This window comes from Neolamprologus brichardi, chromosome 10 (genome assembly GCF_056152115.1).
Source record: "Neolamprologus brichardi isolate AB-2024 chromosome 10, ASM5615211v1, whole genome shotgun sequence".
Classification (NCBI taxonomy): domain Eukaryota; kingdom Metazoa; phylum Chordata; class Actinopteri; order Cichliformes; family Cichlidae; genus Neolamprologus; species Neolamprologus brichardi.
The window spans coordinates 34230001-34250021 of record NC_142113.1 but is presented as its reverse complement, the minus strand read 5'-3'; the positions used below and the strand labels follow the sequence as shown (position 1 = coordinate 34250021).

The following is a 20021-nucleotide window of genomic DNA, read 5'->3' as shown; positions in this document are numbered from 1 at the left end:
TGTGGCTGATATCTTTATGATCATTTATTTACACAATCCAACTTCCCCCTCCTCCCTCGTACGGACCCGTTTCCTGCAGTGTGGCGGCATTTCCGATTATTTCAGCTGCGGAAATACAGTTTTCATCTCCAGATGTAACAACACATAATTACAGGTAAGCTACAATATAAGAGATTTTCACACAGACTGTTCCACCCGTGACTTTGTGTATTTGGTGGTTTAGAAGTCTGAGCCTGACTTAAAGGGCCGGAAGTTAATGGTAGCTAACTTATATCACACCTGCAAACACCCTTTGCAGAGCTTTATTAGTTCTGGTTATAATGTGGGTGTAGTTCATCTGCTTTATATTAGGTCACAGCTGTGCCCCTGGCCTTATGGTAGCTGGAATAGGCTCCACCCCCTCCGTGAAATGGATGGATGGTATTATGCAGGGCTGTGCAGAGAGGTTTAAAGAGGCGGGTGCTCAAAGTTAAAAAGGGGCACATTGAACCAGGCTGAATAACAACAACACACATTCATCAAGAATGTAAATGTATATAATCTAATATGGGAAGGGCAGGGCTGTGTTGATCTGTAGACATTAAAAAGTCCATAGGAGAGATGGTAGCTGATTAAACAAGTGTCATGAGATAATAACAAAATGCAAAGATTGGTGACAGCGCTTGGAACCATAAGGACACAAAAAACTGTGAGAAATAATTTAGGCTCTGCCTGTGAATCACTCTTTGCTTCTTCCTTCCATCCCATCATCTCATATTTCACTCTCCACTTGCTGTCTATCTGAGAACAAGGCACAACTTGCTATTGCAATAAACTATAATCTAATTATCCACACCTAACAACTCTTGCACTTAATCTATAATAAAATGATGACAGAAAAATGTTATAGCCCTGCCTTTAGTAGCCTCACACAGCTCTACTGTTTCCTCCTCGTGTCCTTACCAGCCATGTCTGCACAATGTTATATCATGAGTAATATATATATTTTAAAAATCCATCTAAATAAAACACACACATGCACGAACACACAGGGACATTTTAGACCTTCTTCAGAATACTGTATATACTATGGTGCTGATCCAGAATCCTTACATTATTATTTATTACTAGAGCTGCAATAATAAAGCAATGAGGAGGGGGAAGTAATAAATATGAAATAATGTCATTATGATGAGTCCATTTGTTTCACTATCCACTCTGTGCAGGGCAAAGCTTATTACATTTTTAAAATGTAGAGATACAATAATTTTACTGCTGTAAAATCCAAATGTTGTCTTATTTAAAATATAAATCTAATATAATCTGCTTCTTAATGTATGTTCTTTAAAATACAGCGTATGTTTTTTTAATATGTTATAATTATAATAATGCATAATTATGTGGACATGCATATTAGACCGTTTTTAGTGAAATATAATCCCTCCAGAAAGGCAGGAAAAGCCCGGAAACTTTAAAACTAAATATGTTCCCTAAAACGGTGACAGAGCTACAGACCCATGACAGCCTTACACAGGTAGCCAGCAGCTATGACCAGCACTACCTGTGCAGTTAATAAAAGGACAGGTAATGTTTGTCACGCTGTTGCACACACAGCACGCTCGTTTGTTTCAACTTACCAACGTGTACGTAATAAGCTAACACTCCTGTGTGCTATACACTACAGTGTACGCTGTACACCTACTTACTGGTTTTGTCGCATCAGTCTGTGTCTCTGAGTTAACTTGTGTTTCTCAGCTCCGGACTGCAAAAAATGCGCGTGCTCTTTGTGAGCTCGTTCCCGGCTCGTAACCAGCGCGTTCTGCCGTCAAGAGCGATCATTGGTTAAATGTGATCATGTGACTGATGCAAGCCAGATCCTTTTATTTAGCAAAACTGTGATTAATAGTTAAATATTATTGTTGAGGAGGACTGACAGGACTCCGCACGCACACACACATTAAAAAAAATAAAAAAATAAAAAAAATGTTTTTAAAAAGTTGCCTCAACAAAAGGGCACTTTGGGCACCCATCAGGAAAGGGGCGGGTGCTCAAGCCCCTCTAGCCCCCCCCTCTGCACGTGCCTGGTATTATGACACAAACGCTAATCAGTTTTCCTCATGGAAAATGAGTAAACACAGGCTGTATCCCAACTCCGGGTCTGCAGCCTTTTTTTTTTTTTTTAAATATAAAACTTTATTAAGAAACAGTATACAGAACATACAATGGTCTGCAGCCTTAAAGGCCGCATTTTAAGGCCGATTACGTCACAGCGACGCGACGAAGGCTGTCCCAATTCGAAGGCTGCTCGAAATGCGGCCCTCAAATGCGTCCTTCATTTCCCTGAATTTTAAGGACGTGGCGGTGTAGACTTCGTGGCCCAACCTGGGCAGCGCGACGGAGGCTAGACCGTCCATTTCACAAGCCTCACACTTCCAGCCTCAGCGGTCTTTAAGTACGCGGCCCTTGAGGACCGTTAAGGCTGCAGACCCTGAATTGGGACACAGCCATAATTCATGTCACAGCAGATGAGGACAGACGCAGACATTGTCCTCCTTCAGTCAGGAAGTTAACAAGATGACCGAATGACAGACCGGTGAGGACACCTGAGAGTGAGGGGTGGAGTCCCAGCTGGGTCTCCAGGTGTACGAAACTGGTACAGCAATGATGCTAACAGTGAGATCATGTCTGATTCACAGCACATCAGAGGGCCTGGACCATCCCTCAGCTGCACAAACACATCGGATCTTCAGTGTAAATTCTGCTGTAATCAAATCATTTTATTTTTCTTCTCTTTTAAACAAACTCCTCCAAAACTAGAGCAGAGGGCTGGTCTGCCACACCTCCTTCACACTGCAGGGGGACAGGAAGACAAACCTGGGGAGAGGCGCACGTACATACAGTGATGTGTGGAAGGAACATGAGTGAGGAGAAAAGCATCTTTACCCAAACTGAAGAACAGCAGGGATACAGGAAACACACCTGTATACAAGCTGTAGCTGTTAACTGTGAGCCTAAATGTTGCAGGTGTAGGCTGCTGGGGCATTCCCATGATGCAGTGGGTGTTTCTTCTTCACTATTAGTCTTAATAGACCTCTGTGCACTGAATCATCCTGGTTATTAATCTCTTCCACAGCGTCTTTATCCTGTCGTCCTTCCCTTATATGGAGTCTATACTTTAATAAACATGAGCTCATCTTAAAGCAAACGTTCAGATCATAACAGTGTAAAATGTGCAGCACAGGATTGAAACGTCTTTTCAGGACCAACACTGAGACAGGTGTGTCTGAGTGTGCGTTACATTATTGTGAGTAGAGATAAATATGCGAACACAAACAGCCGCGGGTATTCTGGCCTTTGTAGTGCGACTGCGTCCTCTATGACGTGTCATAGGAGTTGATAGTGAACTACACGGTGTGATTTCAACACTTAGACACAGGTTTGTGTCACAGCTGCTTTTGGTTGATTAAGGTGAAGAAACATTAACCCAGAGCGGGTCAGACCAGTGAGTCCGGGCTGTGACCCGCCATGGTTCATTTAAGGTCGTACTGCTCTCAGATGTGGTGTGTGGCCCTTAAAAGAGCCGTTATTATCAGCGCGCTTCTCCCGGAGCTTCATTTCGCCTTCTCGGTCTTCTTGGGCAGCAGCACGGCCTGGATGTTGGGCAGCACGCCGCCCTGAGCGATCGTCACTCCGCCCAGCAGCTTGTTCAGCTCCTCGTCATTGCGGACGGCCAGCTGCAGGTGGCGGGGAATGATCCTGGTCTTCTTGTTGTCTCGGGCGGCGTTTCCGGCCAGCTCCAGGATCTCAGCCGTCAGATACTCCAGCACCGCCGCGAGGTACACCGGGGCGCCGGCGCCAACACGCTGCGCATAGTTACCCTTCCTCAGCAGCCTGTGGACACGGCCCACCGGGAACTGCAGCCCGGCCCGGGAGGACCGGGACTTTGCCTTCGCTCTGGTTTTTCCGCCCTTTCCGCGTCCAGACATCTTTGTAACTGACTTCGTGCTATTCCCGCGAGAACATGGACTCAGGCAGAGACTACGCGTTTATATAATCACCTGCTGCTCGCTCATTGGTCAGGCTGAGAGTAAGTCTAATCGTCCAATCAGGAACGAGCGGCACTGCGGTTTCTTTGGTTTTTGCGTTGTGATTTTCAAAATAAAAATAAAGTATTTTATTTTTATATGGATGACAATTTTAATGCGAACTGCGTCAAACACATCAGTATTTACAGCCTAAGGTACTTTACCATGTTCATCCATTCATCAACTGTACATAAAAACACAAAAATATATAATAACAAAAAACCCACAAAGGGTGTAAACGAACAAAGCCCACAGGACACAGCAAGCAGCTCACTGTGCTGTACGAGGGCAGTGAAGAGTCGTTACAGCAGGACTGTGAGCCTGGCCACAGTGCTGAGGAGAAATCCGGGGTGGTTTTTATTTTCTCCCATCAGTCATGAACAGTAAGACGTTGATGTTAAAGCACAAATCACAAAAATGCACAAATATAATTAATTTGCAATTATAAAGTTGTTTGTGAGCCTAAATATTCCACAACGATCATCATGTTGATTTTATCCGAGCAGCATTTCCTCCTTTAAAATAACAGAAGTGTCATATTTTGTCAGTTTATCAGTGAATTTTTATTTAAATAAAACAGTAAAATAACATATCTGAGCTCTTTTCTCTTCTTTTACTTTGAAGCGTTACTGTCGTCATCCTGCTGCATGCTAATATCACACTGCCTCTCACGTGCGATTGGCTGGACCGTTCCAAGTCCGACAGAGCATGCGCAGTAACGTGTTTGGCCGTTTCAGTTCGCTGTGGTTTCATCAGGAGTATAAACGCCTCTTTTCTCCATTTCAGGCACATTCTTTATCTTTTGCTGTTCTTTTTCCGGAGCTTCCTGGAAAAGTCACGTTTTTCGTTGTAGTCTAACCAATCAGCATCGACTTTCCTTCAGGCAGTCTTTTCCTGATGACCACACCTCATGCAAATATCACTGTGCTGTTCCCCGCAAGCTATTGGCCGAGTTGTACTGACACAGATTGCATATGGATTTTATGAAATGGCCCGAACCACGTTTTGAAAGAAACACATCAAAAATAATCAATTAGCAGTTAAATAAACACACGATAATCGATAATAATTAACCCATAAAAGTATTTTATTTATTAGATGAATGAGTTTAATTTACAGTGAGGTCACTTATTACAACAACAGAAGTATGGAAATATAAATAAAGTACAAATAATCATAAATAAACGTGTTAAGATTGTAGATTCAACTTTTTGATTAAAATTCAAGTTGTTTTTAATTAAGAAGTTTGGATTTTTTTCTTTTTACATTTTTTGTTCTAAAATAAATATTTCAGTATTAGTGTTTTTAGCTGCAGTTCCTCAGACGACCACCAGGCGCAGCTTTATACAATAAAAGTCTTTAACTAATCAGTGATGTCAGACCTTCACAATAAGAGCCCTTTATGACTAACTACTTTGACTTTGAGTTAAGAGACCTTCAGAATAAAGGTCTTTAAAAAACAAACAAAAGATAAATTGTGAAACAAAATTACATTAAGAACTTTAAGAAGATTTTCTTAATAAGTTTTAGAATTTCCTTAATAAACCAAAATATTCATGTTTGTATTTTATTTTGTTATTTTCCTGAAAAACTCATTCTCAGTCCAGTCCAGCAGGGGGCGTAACGAACGTTTAAGCTGGTCTGTGAGCAGGAAGAAGAAGTAGTAGGGTTAAATAAGCATTAAATGTTTTAACTTTGATTTATTTGAATAAAATAAATACCTCGTCAATAACTGAATAAATAAAATGTTTACTTTTTTAACATCTGTGCTGTTTCTTTTTCATTTTTTCCATTAAAACAAAGTTTTTGTTTTAGGAGAAATTTGGATTTATTATCTTAATGTTTTGATATGAAAAAAAGAAGCAGGATGCTTGGATTTTCACATTAAAGGTTTCGTGCTGAAGTCTTAGTGTCGTGGACAGCCGTGAACTGCCAGAAACCCGCCGCATGTCGCAACATCGTGTTTATAGCAGGTGAGGAGCTCCACCCCATGTTCAGGTCCGGTCGCCACACCTGGACGGAAAGAGCGTTTTGTGCATTCAGTGTTTTTAAAGCCACTTCCTGTTAACAGCAGGGAGGGGCGTTGACATCTGAGGCTGCAGCCAGCGTTCCAGGATCCTGTGCGGCTCAGACAGAAGCATCCCCGTTCACTGACGTCCTTCGTCCCACTCCCACGCTCCGCCCCGTCCCGGCTTTTTTAGCGAGTGGAGGCCGCGGGCTCAGCCGTCCTCGCTCCGCCCCCGATCCAGGGAGGACGTCTCTGTCTGAGGAGGAGGAAGACGGCCACGGCGGTGGGTGGAGCCTGGAGGTGACGCAGAGCGGACTCGGGCTGACGGAGGACAACGTCTGCTGGCTGCCATTCATGAAGGACGAGTTGTTGGAGCCCTGATGGCCACGGTAGTTGTAGTACGCCTGCCAATCCTGACGCTTCCTCTTCCAGCGGCAGCGCAGGATTCGGATGAAGGCCTGAGGACAGGAAGCAGAGGGGAGGAGTCAGCTGGAGCTGCAGGAGGACAAGGAGGCGGAGCTTAAACTGTTACCTGTTTAAACTCGCGGCTGTAGCACGGGTAGATGATTGGGTTCAAGCAGCTGTTGAAGTATCCCAACCAGAAGATGACTTTGAAGAAGGTTTCAGGAGGACGCAGGCTGCTGTTGAATGAGCCTGAGCACAAACAAACAAACAAACAAACAAATAAACAAACAAACACAAAGCTTCAGGTGAGACTGCTGCACTTCTGTCCTGCTTTACAGGGACATGATGAGCCCTCACACCGATGCAAGTCTGTTTGTGACGCTGGGTTTAACAAATAAATGTTTAAAGTTCAAGTTTTAAAAACATCGTCAGTGCAAACGTGATGTCATGTGATTGGTTGGTTGTGGCTAACATTAGTTCATGTTAGCTAACTAGTGACAGCACTGATACCTGAGAGGTAAATAAGGACACAGAAAGTAAACATCAGTGTGGGAGGATCACTGTAGTGCTGCTAGTTCATGTTAAACCAGGACATACCGTCCACTCCACTGCAGCAGGACGTGGCTGTTCACTGTCTCACTAATCCGTCTTATTTGGTAACAAAGTCTCATTTTAAACACTTTATGAGCCTTTTTTTGTTAAACAAATGAAGTGTGTGACTGTTCGTACAGATGGATGCAGATGTTTGTTTCCCATCCAAATAGAGTAATCAATCAGAGTCAGCTGATCAAACGTGTTATTCCAGATTCAGGTGTACAGACAACAATCCAGGTGTTAAACCATCAGTTCAGTGTTCAGACCCTCAGACAGACGTCAGGAGGAAGACTCTGATGAAGAACCTGAAGCTGTGTGAAAGGAGGACGGACCGAAGCAGGAATTGTCTTATTTCTTAAATAAAAATAATTTTTATTTTGACTTCTGCTCGTTTTTCTTTGAAAGGACGTTGACTTTTGTTCCTGGTGAACATGATGTAGAGAAACAGCTGCAGGACAGAATTATGACCAGCAGAGGGCAGCGTTCACCACAACACAGCCCTGCAGAGCCGCAACAGAGGAGGAGGAGGAGGAAGGCTGAACCGCAGACCAATCAAAGCCCTCACAAACTAAACACTCGAGTGAAACCTGCAATCAAACCAAAGAGTGATGAGGAGCTCTCGACCCCCACACCTCCACCTCCGTCTCCACCTGCACCTCAACAACAGGCTAAGTTCATGCTGGCATCTCATAAAGTCAGAGATCAGCTTCATTATAAAGACATGATCATCGGTCTCTGTGCAGGGGAGCTCCAGGTGTGAGCTCCAGGTGTGAACACCAGGTGTGAGCTCCAGGTGTGAGCACCAGGTGTGAGCTCCAGGTGTGAGCACCAGGTGGGAGCTCCAGGTGGGAGCTAGGAACCATAAAACCGACACCAGTAAAAACTTGGCAGCTGTGGACGAATCAGGTTTGAGGTTCAGTGAGAGCGCAGACATCACGCCTTGCTGACTCCTCCTCCTCTCTCAGGTGGAGGTGATCTCCTGGTGTCAGAGGATTCTGCCTCCTGAGCAGCAGGATTATTTTGCCCTGAACATGGACTTGTAAGGTGATCCTGCAGCCGACTGACTGAAGTTTAGAACATGTTGCAGTTTCCCATGATGCACCTCTGTGCTGCAGGAAGCAAAGCTCCTGGTCTGGTGATGGTTCAGGTTCCAGACACTCTTCTTCTTTGGTTTCTGATCACTGTCCACATTAAAGCGTCTTTTTGCTGTTTCCTGTTGTGGACGCGAGCGCGCTGCGGAGGAACCAGAGAATCTCACGTTTGTGTTTATAAACGTGTCTCTGTGCTCCAGCTGAAGCATCATCCTCCCGTGCTGTGAGCCTCTCTGAGCGCGCTCAGCAGCATCTGTGAGGGGGGGCTGCCCCCTCTGCTGATTTAGTGCAGATGATGACTCAGCACGGAGCTGATGCAGCGTGACGAAGGTCAGCAGCTCGGAGCGAGGGAGCGCTCGCAGTGGGCGGCGGTCTCTGACAGTCGTGGGTCCCGCAGCAGCATTCAGGTTAAACATGGAGGTTCTAATAATCAGCCCATAGCTCCAAACACTCATGATGTCAGACAAAGAAGGATTATTATGAACAGAGCTTCATTCACTGACTTCATCTGCAGGAGCAGCTCCCTGCTCCTGCAGATGAAGTCTGAGCTCTGAGGAGGAAGTTCTGCTGTGACTCGGTGTGACGACATCACTGAGCCATATTTAACCTGACGAGGTTCGACGGATGTAGAAAAGCGCAAAGCCGTGGACGGCTCGTGTGTCTCGGGAAAACAGCGGTGGGTTAAATTGAGCTCGTCCAATCCTGCGACTGTTTCTCTGAGACTCAGCGGATCAGAGGCTCGCGGCCCAAAGTAAGCCACCGCTGTCTGTCTCTAATGAAACCCATGGCGGTCCAGAGGTCACCTGAAGTCAGCGGGATTGTGGGTAAGGCCCGGTGTGATTGGCGGGCTCTTTGAGATAAGTCAGTGTTATTGAGAGAGTTACAGCCGAGCTGAGGCGGATCAGCGGGGATTCCTCCAGCAGCCTTTTTAGGAGGTCTGAGTCCTTCCACTCCGCGGCGCTCGGAGGCCCGACGACCTCCTTATATGCACCGCCGCTGTGAACGCGTGACACCTCAGAGCTGCGCTCTCAGAGAGGATGCTTCATTACTCATCTGTTTAAAGTCTGTATTGTTAGGGGCGTGGCCACCTGTTACTGTAGGGTGGCTGTTAGCTGTCTGCTAGCTTCACCTGAGCTGGAGCTCCGGACATGTTTGTGCTGTTGGAACCTTTTTAATGACATCATGTGACCAACAACGTGGCTGCTGTGACGTTACTGTAGTAACAGAGCGTCTGAGGAGGCGGAGACAGGGTTGTGGTAAAATTAGCGTAGTGTGTGTGTAGACCGAGCTAACTAGCATTAGCTGATAACTTCACTGTGGTCACTTCCTGAAACGAGAGCCCAACATGGAGGCTTAAAAATGTGTAAAACAGCAGGTGAGTCTGACACAGGTAAAGTACAGCCTCGTGTAAGTGTCAGATGTTCTGTTTACATCACTTCCTGTTTTTAAATCTTCAGATTGATGAGTTTGAATAAGTCCACAGAGCCGACACACCTGGACTAATGTTCAGAGAGCTGCAGGTGCTAAACGTCGTCACTCCCCCTCCTGCTCAGGTGCAGTTTTGCTCTTTCTGGATCTTTCCGGGTCTTTAAAGGAGCTCCGACCTCAGATCAACCTCAGATCGCTGCTCTCATTGGCTCAGAGCTCTTTGTTTACAAATAGGGGCGTGGCCTGATGGCTCTAATGTGGGAACTTTGTGACAGAAAATAAAGAAACAGCAAGCGTGTTTCACTTCCTGCACGCTTCGTTATCGCGGACGCCCCGAGTCATTCCTGGGACCGGTCCCATTATCTCTGGCTTCTGATTGGCCGCTGACGCAGAGCCGGAGCTTCAAATATTTAAACTATGAAACCCAAAATAATCAGCCGCTGCCGCCGCGCTGCCAAAGCCAACAGAGGACCCGTTTTTCTCCTCTAATGATGTTGTTGGAGGATTTCTGCTGCGCCGTCGCAGCTCTTTACATCCTCACCGTGACCGAGTCCAATTTTCTGCCGGATTCTGCTCGTCTTCATCCCGCGCCGGCCGGAGCGCGGCTTTACAGTTTTATCTGAAGTTTGAATCTGAGGCGTTGACACCAGATCACCTCCAGATGTGAGCGCAGCACTCGCTCCAAACTCTGATTTCTTCTTCGTGTCTCATATTTGAGTCTGAACCTTTAAGAACGATCACATGATCAGGGCGAGCTGTTCACCTGAGGTCATAAAGGTTTGACCCCTGACCCTGTTTCTTGCTAACAGCAGCACAGGAACCAGAAGCATGAACGAGCACTTCCTGTTCTGTGATCATGATAACGGTGAATCAGAGCTCACCTCCTCTGGATTTCAAACAGGAAGTAATGATTTGATTGGCCAGCTAAGTTCAGTAATGTTTCCACCAATCACAAACAGACTGAAGCCTCATTGGCTGATTGTTCTAACAAACTGAAACTGTAAACAGGAAGTGTGAGGGGAGGTTGAAACAGACTGAAGGTGGCGCTGTTGGAGCTGCAACCTGTCAGAGACCGTAAACCAGGTCGGAGAAAAAGTTGGAAACGTTTTTGTTTCTTCTTCGTTGGTTTTAACACGGTTTGACTTCTGACCCTGAAGGTTCGAGTGTTTGAAGGCTGCGTTTTGATAACGGTGCCGACGGGGTCAAAGGTCACCTGTGAGCATGTGTTGTTGCGATGGCATGAGTGAAGAGGAAGTGCAGACGTACCGATAGGCAGAGCGAGGAAGAAGGGCAGCCAGCACAGGATGAACATGCCCACCACCACACCCAGCGTCTTGGCTGCTTTCTTCTCTCGGGAGAACTTAAGCAGTTTGACGGTGAGTGAGCTGCGCCCGGTCGAGGCCCCGCCCCCGCTGGCCTTGGAGGCGGGGCACAGCTCCTGGATCTGCTGGTTCCTGCAGTGGATCCTGAGCGTGAGCTCGCTGGAGTCCTCCGCACGCTCCTTCATCATGCCGGCCTCCAGGTTCTTGGTGGTGCGCTTGGCAACGATGTAGACGCGGCAGTACATGGCGAGGATGACGGCGAGCGGGATGTAGAAGGAGCCGAGGGACGAGAAGAGGGCGTAGAACGGCTCCTCGGTGATGAGGCACACGGTGTCGTCCTGCAGGAGGAAGCACAGGTCAGACGTGTAACCGTGACATCACACCTGAACACTACACCTGCACCACGAGCGTCACCTGTGAGGCCTCTGAGACGGGCAGCAGACGTCATTGGACACGTGTTTTTAAAAGAAATGTCAGCGAAATCATCCAGAAATCAAAGAAAAGAGTCAAATATCACAGGTTAGTCAGGGTCACGGGGGCGGGGCCTATCCCAGCTAACACAGGGCGAGATTTTTCCTGATTAATAATCCCTCCAGTCATGTATTCTTACTGGTTTTTAAAATGAACAGGATTCCAGTAAAAAGATCATTTTTCCATAAACAGAAACATTTAAACGTTTCTGTGGAATAAACGCTCTTTATGAAAACATCTGTTTACCTCATTCAACGCTGCGATAAAGACAAACTTCCTGTTTCTGTGAGGGAGTCCAGGGCTGTATCCCAATTCAGGGTCTGCAGCCTTAAAGGCCGCATTTTAAGGCCGATTACGTCACAGCGACGCGACGAAGGCTGTCCCAATCCAAAGGCTGCTCGAAATGCGGCCCTCAAATGCGTCCTTCATTTCCCTGAATTTTAAGGACGTGGCGGTGTAGACTTCGTGGCCCAACATATCCCAGAATGCATAGCGCGGCAGTGGGTGTGGATAATTTTGCCGAAAAAAAATGGCGGATGAGGGGCGCTGGAAGAGTAAACTTTAAGTAAGTACTGAATATGATGTCACTTATTTATGTGCAAATGTTTAATAACGAAGAACATTAAAACATTACTGTTGGCCACATGTCGGCAAAGTCATGTGACATTAGTGACGTTTGTACTAACTTGGTTTTAAAGCCTTTACTTTAAAATATACGCCGTTCAATAGCTGAGCTTAATCAGAGAATGATCAAAGCTCATGTAGAAACAAACAAACAAACAAAATATGTTCTCCTTCATTTCTGTCAAACAAAGCTGTTTGAAACATTTCCAGCTGTTAGTATCATGGTTGCTAGGCAACCTGGGCAGCGCTACGGAGGCTACACCGTCCCATTTCACAAGCCTCGCACTTCTGGCCTTAGCGGTCTTTGAGTACGCGGCCCTTGAGGATCGTTGAGGCTGCAGACCCTGAATTGGGATACAGCCCTGGACTGGTTTCACTTCCTAGATGTGTAACAGGAAACAGAGCCCAGGCTCCGCCTCCTCAGGTCTCTGGATCTGTTTTCTAAAAGTTAAAGATTAAAGATGATATTTTCTGAATAATGAACAGCAACATCCTTTTATGGTGATGTGTTTGAAACCCGGGCGCTCTGAGGTAATGGGTTACTTTTACCTTGTAGTGCTTCCTGTGTTCTTGTCAGCCTGATGTGTCCTGTGCTTTATTCAGGCAGAGGACTTTTACAGTCCCGTCGGTCTACGCCCCGAGCTCAGCGAGGACCATCACCTCAGTCTCATCTACAGCTGCAAGTCGTTCTTAAACGTGGACATTTCACGTGTCCTCATGAAAGCAAACCTGCCCCTGAAACAAACTGAGGAAAAATCCACCGTCTGAACAGCGACGCCACAAGTAGCAACCCTTAAACTCACCCATCCACAGAACAGACGCCATAATGGACACAGCCATGTCTTTTTCATACACAGATCTATGACGACGCCAAACACCCTCAGACTTGCTTTCTGCTGCGCTCGTGATGCTCGCAGCTGAAGACGGTTTGAGATGAGATTAGATGATGAGCCTTAACGACGTGTGTAGTTTGTGGGCATGTGCACAACGACCGAACACAGTTTAGCATTAAAGACAAGAAATGTAGGAAATGAGCATTACAGGGGAAGAGCTAGCTACAGCAGTCACGCTGGCTGCTGTTAGCTGCTGTTAGCTGCTGTTAGCTTCTGTTAGCTGCTGTTAACTGCTGTTAGTCACACGTGTTACAGGTTATAAATGAATCAGTGAAACAAAACGATTTCTATTGTGAGTCTGCTCCGACTCTGCGTTACTTCTGAAGTATTTGACGATTCGTGAACTGGACTTACGTCGCTGACTGCACAGCGTGAAGCTGCGTTAAACATGCTTCGTGTTTTTAGATGGAACATTATGAACACATTATGCTTTCGAGTGATTTTAATCAGGTGAATATAAACTGGTTCTGACGGCTCCGCTGCTGCTTTGACAGAATGATGTATATTTTTATATAAATACTCAGAAAAATAAATAAATGAATACTGAGATGTGATCATGTGACCCTCGTCGTTTAGATTTGTTGTTTTTAATGTTTCTCATCAATAAAACTGGGAAATAAAAGCTGCTCATTTCCTTCTACATCAGGTGAGTCGCCCCCTGCTGGACGTGAGACAGAACACGTTTTTAAGACATGCTTTCAGTCTATGGGTTCAGTCTGTGGGTTCATGTCTGTGGTGCATGCTGGGTAATTTGCCATACCTGTGACGGCGGCTGCTTCCAGCCAAGGAGCGGGCCAATGGAGATGATGATGGCGAGGATCCAGACACCCAGCATGGCGAGCAGCGCCCGCCGCTCTGTGACGATAGTCGGGTACTGCAGTGGGTAGCGAACTCCGATGTAGCGGTCGATGGAGATGACGCAGAGGGACATGATGGACGCCGTGCAGCACAGGACGTCCACCGCCGCCCAGATATCGCAGAAGATCCGACCAAACACCCAATAATCCAAAACCTGCAGACAGGAAGTCCAATTCAGGTCAGAGTTTAATCGATATGATTACCTTTAAATCAGCATTTTACAGCCAAACTCAGAGGTCAGAGGTTATAGTGATAACCTGCATCTTGACTTAAATCCCTGTGTATGGTCAGCCTGTCTGGGCGCTGTCCCCGATACTTTGACAACTGCACACGCTTCGTTCTCTTCAACATGGACACTTTTACTATCGTCATGCAGTGCTCGAGGCCACCTGCAGGGGGCAGCATGTGGAGGAGACCAGCTGAGCTCAGCGAGCTGTGAGAAACGGCCACTTTAAGAAAATGTGACCAGTAAACTGTTCAGTACAACAGCAAAGTTCACTGGAATAAAACTGAGATTAAACAGGCGACGATTCAAACTCGAGCATCGGTGAGGCCTCCAGCACTGACCTGCAGACGAAGAGCGTCGTGTTTAGCCACAAACTGCAAATCCAATTTAACCCAATCCAGAGCTCAGAGTCTGAGGAAACCATCAAAGATCAGAGAAATTCAGCATCTTCAAAGCGAGTTCCCAATAAACCTGCACATTTAGTGGAGCTGTTATGTTTTAGTATCACCTAAAACCTGCAGTGTAAACTCTGCATGTACCTGAACCTCTCACTTTGCTCTGACTTTGCTCTTTTCCCTGGAACGTTGTTCTTCCAGCATTAGGATCAGGACGTCTCTCTCTTATCGTCTCTGCCTTATGCAACGCTCGGATTGAGCCGGTTTATTTTGGGCGCGCTCACACAAGCGTCCATGTTCCACGTCCGAGCGTCATCGCTCGGCTTCACCTCTGATCGTTCACAGGTCGAAGGCTCGGCAGGGTTTGGATCAATACATTAATATTTGGCAGTGAAACAAATCGAGTGCACGCCTGCATGTTTCATGCTTAAGTCGCTCAGACAGAATCAACACATGTGAAAAATAACAGAAATACTCAGATTACTGCAAACACGAGGAAAAGTGCTCCACGCTCAGTCTGGTGAGACAGCCATCCTTTCTTTACAGGCTTTAATCCATCTGATCAATACAGATATAAATAAAATATATAATATATATATAAATAAATATATATTATATATCTGAGCCAACTGGACGAGGACTTTCTTCCATTTCTAGATCTGCTTCCTTCCTTCCTTAAATCTTCACCTTCACTCCTTTTCTAGTTTCCTTTCCTTATTTTCACCTCAGACTCTGATTTTTACGATTTTGGTATTTTTGGATTTGTTTTTCTGATAAATCCTCATAAATCTCTGCGCGCTCTGCAGGATCCTGACTCCGAGCACACTCTGGGAAGATTTCACGTGTTTTCCTGATAAATGCAGTGAAATCGCCCCGCTGCTCCTCTTCCTCGCTGTTTGAACTTCGCTGATGTGAACACAGAAACCGTTGATGAGTGATCGATGAGTGATCGATAATAACCTCCAGGGTGGCGGACACAGGCAGCACGGTGGTGCCCAGCAGCAGGTCGGCGATGGCCAGGTTGATGATGAAGTAGTTGGTGGGGATCCGCAGGTGTCGGTTGCAGACCACGGACAGGATGACGAGGATGTTCCCGACGATGGCGAACATGATGAAGGATGCCAGCACCATGCCGACCGGCACCGCCCGGCTCAGGTCCAGCGGGGCGGCTCCGGGGGGCCCGACGCTGCGGTTGGAGGAGTTGGAGTCCGGCGGAGGGGTCTTTGTCCCGGGGAACAGATCCACGGAGGAGCCGTTAGTCCACAGACTCATGGCTGACCGTGGCGCAGACCCGCAGAGGATCCGACACTTTCTCAAATCTGATTTTAAAAAGTTTCCACGTTGCTGTTAAATCCCCGCAGGTGGAGGCTCGGCTCTCCGGGCGGTGTGACTGACTCCCGCCGGCCCGCGGAGCTCCTCCTCGGGCTGAGCTGCGGAGCGGGAGCGGCTCTGTGTCCTTTTATGGTCCAAGTGATGATGTGGGAAAGTCTGAGTGAAGGACACGCAGGACCGCATCCCACTCTCACCGGCACACACACACACACACACACGCACACACACACACACACACACACACACACACACACGCACACACACACACACACACACACACTCACACACACACACACACACACTCTCTCTCTCTCTCTCACACACACACACACACACACACACTCTCTCTCTCTCTCTCACACACACACACACACACACACACACGCACACACACATACACACACACACACACACACACACACACACACACACACACACACACTTGCTGATGAGATTTGAAGGAAAAATTGGTAAAAAGTTCAGTTCGGTGAGTTTTTGATGATAATTTTGTGAAATATTTCTGCTGTAAACACGGAGACGAATGAATCACGTGTGTTTATCTCAGCGCTGCTGAGGCTCATATTTACTGAGACACTGAAACACGGCCCTGCAGTGCTGGGGAGTAACGGACATGTGCTACGTTACTTAAAAATATAAAAGACTGTTAAATCTGTGATAATTAGAATACGGTTACGTTGTTGCCAGTGGCGGTCCTAGCCTGTTTGGTGCCCTGGGCGAACACTCCATCTGGCGCCCCCCCGCCCCCCCCACACACACACACACACACAAAACATATTAAGGATTGTACATTAACATAAAGCTGTTGTACACACACATATGAAGAGACAGAGTATGCATAGTATGCAAACAGCTACCAAACAGCCATCATAGTTCGTCACACAATGAGAACAGGACAAATCAACAACTGACAATTAATATTAAATTCTGTAACATAATGTATTGTTTGGAGTTTAGTCTGTTACTGTTGCTATTTTTACCATTTCTTCTTGGAGCAACTGTAACTCACATAATTTCCTTAGTGATTAATAAAGTATTCTGATTCTGATTGGTTCAGGATGACCTGCCATCATCCAATCACACATCTGCTTACCTGCATCTTTGGCTCGTTTCTCCTCCTCTTCTTTTCTCTTTTTTCTAAACTGAGCACCTGATGGCTTTGAAATTTTCTTGTCCATCTTGGTTTTAATTTTGGACTCCAGTATGAACACAAATCCCCAACGCGAGGATCAACACAACCTAACAGACCTACACCTTAGTTCACAGATTCACTTTGTCTAAGGTTTATTTCTGGGATTTCACACAACCCAGGATTCAGATCATGAATCCATGATGGACTTGGATTTACAACATTATGAATGAAATGTGCTCTATTTGGAAGCAGCAGCCCCCCCTCCCCCCTCCCCTTTCGACGGGTTGTCTGAGACTTTAAATCATCAAACTGTAAATTTTAAATTGTTATTGATCCTTTACCCCGAGTCCTAAAGTGTGTATTTATTTTCTTACCCTTCTTGTATTTATTGTTTGTTTACTTACACTGCTGTAACTGGAGCCTCGTCGTCTCTCTATATGCTGGACTGTCTGTAGAGGAGATGACAATAAAGTTTACTTTGACTTCAGCAGCGAGCAAATAATAAGTCTGTATCATGATGTCTGGTGTTTTCGTGTTTGTTGGTTTGTTTTTATTTTGTTTTATTTTGTTAGTTGGTTATTAGACGCTGCTCCAGCCAGCCTGAGACTCCCCCACTGCCCCGCCCTCTCCTCCCTGTGCAGCAAGCAGCAGGCGCACCTCGCAAACGGAGGCGCCCTTACTCCCAGCAAATGGGCGATAGAAAACCGATTGCTGCCTGTGCCATTACCAATATGCGCTGGCTGACGTCGGGGCAGCATGAGTACGAGCAATTTTTTTTTGCCGATGCCCGTGATGCCGCCCCGGGCAACCGCCCGTGTCGCCCGTATCAAAAACCGCTACTGATTGTTGCAACACATGGATTACACAGCAGTATTTTCCTCTTAACTGTCTCCTCTCTTTGGTCATTTCACACATCAAAGCCCCAAAAACACAATAAGAGGCTCTAATGTGAGCGTCCTGTTACACAGCGGAGCAGCAGAGGCAACATCAGCTCAACATCTGCACGTTTAATAAAAACGTTTAATAAAATCTGTGTTTGCAGCAGCCGAGCAAAGACTCCAACCCACAGAAACATCTGGAAGTGCGCTCTTTTTAAAAGCTGACGTTAGCCGACTGCAGCTAGCTTGTTTTAGCTGTGGCAGCTACCTGGGTCATGTGACGCTGCAGTGTGTGTTACTGAGGCATCACAACCTGCTCACCGCACGTCATCATGTTTGGTTCTGAAAGCAGACAGGAAGTAAACACGTGGCTGATCCTGGAACAGTTTCTATATGAGATCGAAGTGCCGCCTCACCTGATGTGCACCTGTTACTCATGTGTGTTAAGATTTAAACGTCCAGCTGGTGTGACGAGTGACCTTCAGCAACAGTTCATCCATGCAGCTGTAAAAAGTTTGATAATATATTAAGTAATCCAAAGTATTCAGAATAGTTACTCTCATTGAGTAAAGTTACAAAATACATTTTGAGGCATGTAATCTGTAATCTGTAATCTGTAATCTGTAGTGGGATCCATTTGAAAAGTAACCTTCCCAACACTGAGCACAGGTATGAGTGCTCTACTTCCTGCGGGAGTCCAGAGGGCGGCGTCCTGCTGAGCGCTGAGCTGTAATTGGCTGTGATCCTCGCTCTGACAGTTGCACAGGAACGTGGCGTCACGTGAGCGGCGCCGCACACTGATGCGTTAACGGGCCCGGTGAAGGGCGGAGGCCTCGACGAGCTGCAGATTAGTGTTGAACGTGACGATCGGTGCTCAGCTGCGTCTCCTCACTTCCTGTCACATGACTCCTGTCCCTGAGCTCAGGCTGCTCTAAACTCAGTTTATTACGCTCTTGGATCTCTGTGATGTCATCGAGATCCAGGAAATCCCTAGGTTACTGGATGTACAGGGGGTCCGCCCACTTTGTGAGGGGCACCCAATCAGGTGTCTGCGTTGTTCCTCTGGTGGTTCCTTATAGTTACCCTGAGCTCACAGGTGGAGTTCACCTGGAGGCGCAGACGTAACCTGCTGCTGCACCTTTATTACCAACAATACGGCGCCTCCACCTTTTCACCTGTTTGTTTTCACCTGTTCTTCATCACGAGCTCGTGTTTCTTCACACGAGGAATCATCATCGGAGTTTATCTTCAGAGTGAGACGATGAGAGGGAACGACACGTAGAAGATGAGACGTTTTATTAACGAACTAAAGCTTCAAACTAAACATCTGATCTTTGTTTCACCGTGGAAACTGTTTCATATTTGAGCAGCGACACGAGGACATGAGGACACGAGGACACGAGGACACGAGGACGTGAGGACATGAGGACACGAGGACACGAGGACACGAGGACGTGAGGACAGGAGGACATGAGGACACGAGGACACGAGGACGTGAGGACACGAGGACACGAGGACACGAGGACACGAGGACGTGAGGACGTGAGGACATGAGGACATGAGGACAGGTGATGCAGATGCAGTCACTCCACGGGTGCAGGGAGTGTGGAAGACGTGCTTCACACCTGTGCGAGGCTCAGCAGAGCCGTGATGGTCACGTCTGTGCAGGTGATGAGGTCACACCTGAGTGACATCATCCACCTGACAGCAGATCAAACAGCTTTAATAACGATGAAACGTTCAGTGTGAACTTCGTCTTCTTCCTCCTGCAGCTCCAAACATCCACCTGTGAATTTATTTCCACCTTCATGTTCGTGACCTTTGACCCTCAGCTGATGGACACGCCTCCTGTTTGATCAGCTGACGTGATCAGTGACTCGTCCTCAGGTGATGAAAATAACCTTTATTATTAACACTTTAACTCAGTCGATCAGCAGGCGTGTTTCTGCGCTCGTCTCAGGACGCCATGAAAGCGACGCGTGCGGCGAGGGGCCCACATTAAACTTCTGCCCCTCGGGAGGTTAAAGAGGCGGGGCCACTCCGTTAATCGAAACTAAATGTGGACGAGCTGGAAGAGGAACGCAGGAATAGATGATGTCAGATGTTCCCGGAGCCTCGCTGCAGAGAGGAACGAGTGAGCTGCAGAAATTCTAAACCCCGCCTCCGCAGTGACCGCCGGAGCGCGAGGACGGCATTAAGCCACTCAAGGTCGGCCCGTTTCAGGCGGTATAAGTATCCCGCGGGGAGGCCGCCGTCTATTTTCAGGGCGGCCAGAAATGTGC

The 20021-nt window shown here is 46.8% G+C and overlaps 2 protein-coding genes across 2 annotated transcripts; both read right to left on the bottom strand.

Moving 5' to 3' along the window:
- Nucleotides 1–3567: 3567 nt before the first annotated feature.
- Nucleotides 3568–3979, bottom strand: LOC102786556 (histone H2A type 1). The gene has a single exon (XM_035904433.2). It carries the CDS (start codon nucleotides 3963–3965, stop codon nucleotides 3591–3593), a length of 375 nt encoding a protein of 124 aa, XP_035760326.1. The 5' UTR covers nucleotides 3966–3979; the 3' UTR covers nucleotides 3568–3590.
- Nucleotides 3980–5145: 1166 nt separating this feature from the next.
- On the bottom strand, nucleotides 5146–15902 carry LOC102777151 (alpha-1A adrenergic receptor-like). Its single transcript, XM_035915548.2, has 5 exons — nucleotides 15340–15902; nucleotides 13661–13912; nucleotides 10857–11250; nucleotides 6605–6726; nucleotides 5146–6530 (listed from the first exon to the last, which is right to left on the bottom strand). Exons 1-5 carry the CDS (start codon nucleotides 15649–15651, stop codon nucleotides 6192–6194), a joined length of 1419 nt encoding a protein of 472 aa, XP_035771441.2. The 5' UTR covers nucleotides 15652–15902; the 3' UTR covers nucleotides 5146–6191.
- Between the last annotated feature and the right edge of the window lie 4119 nt (nucleotides 15903–20021).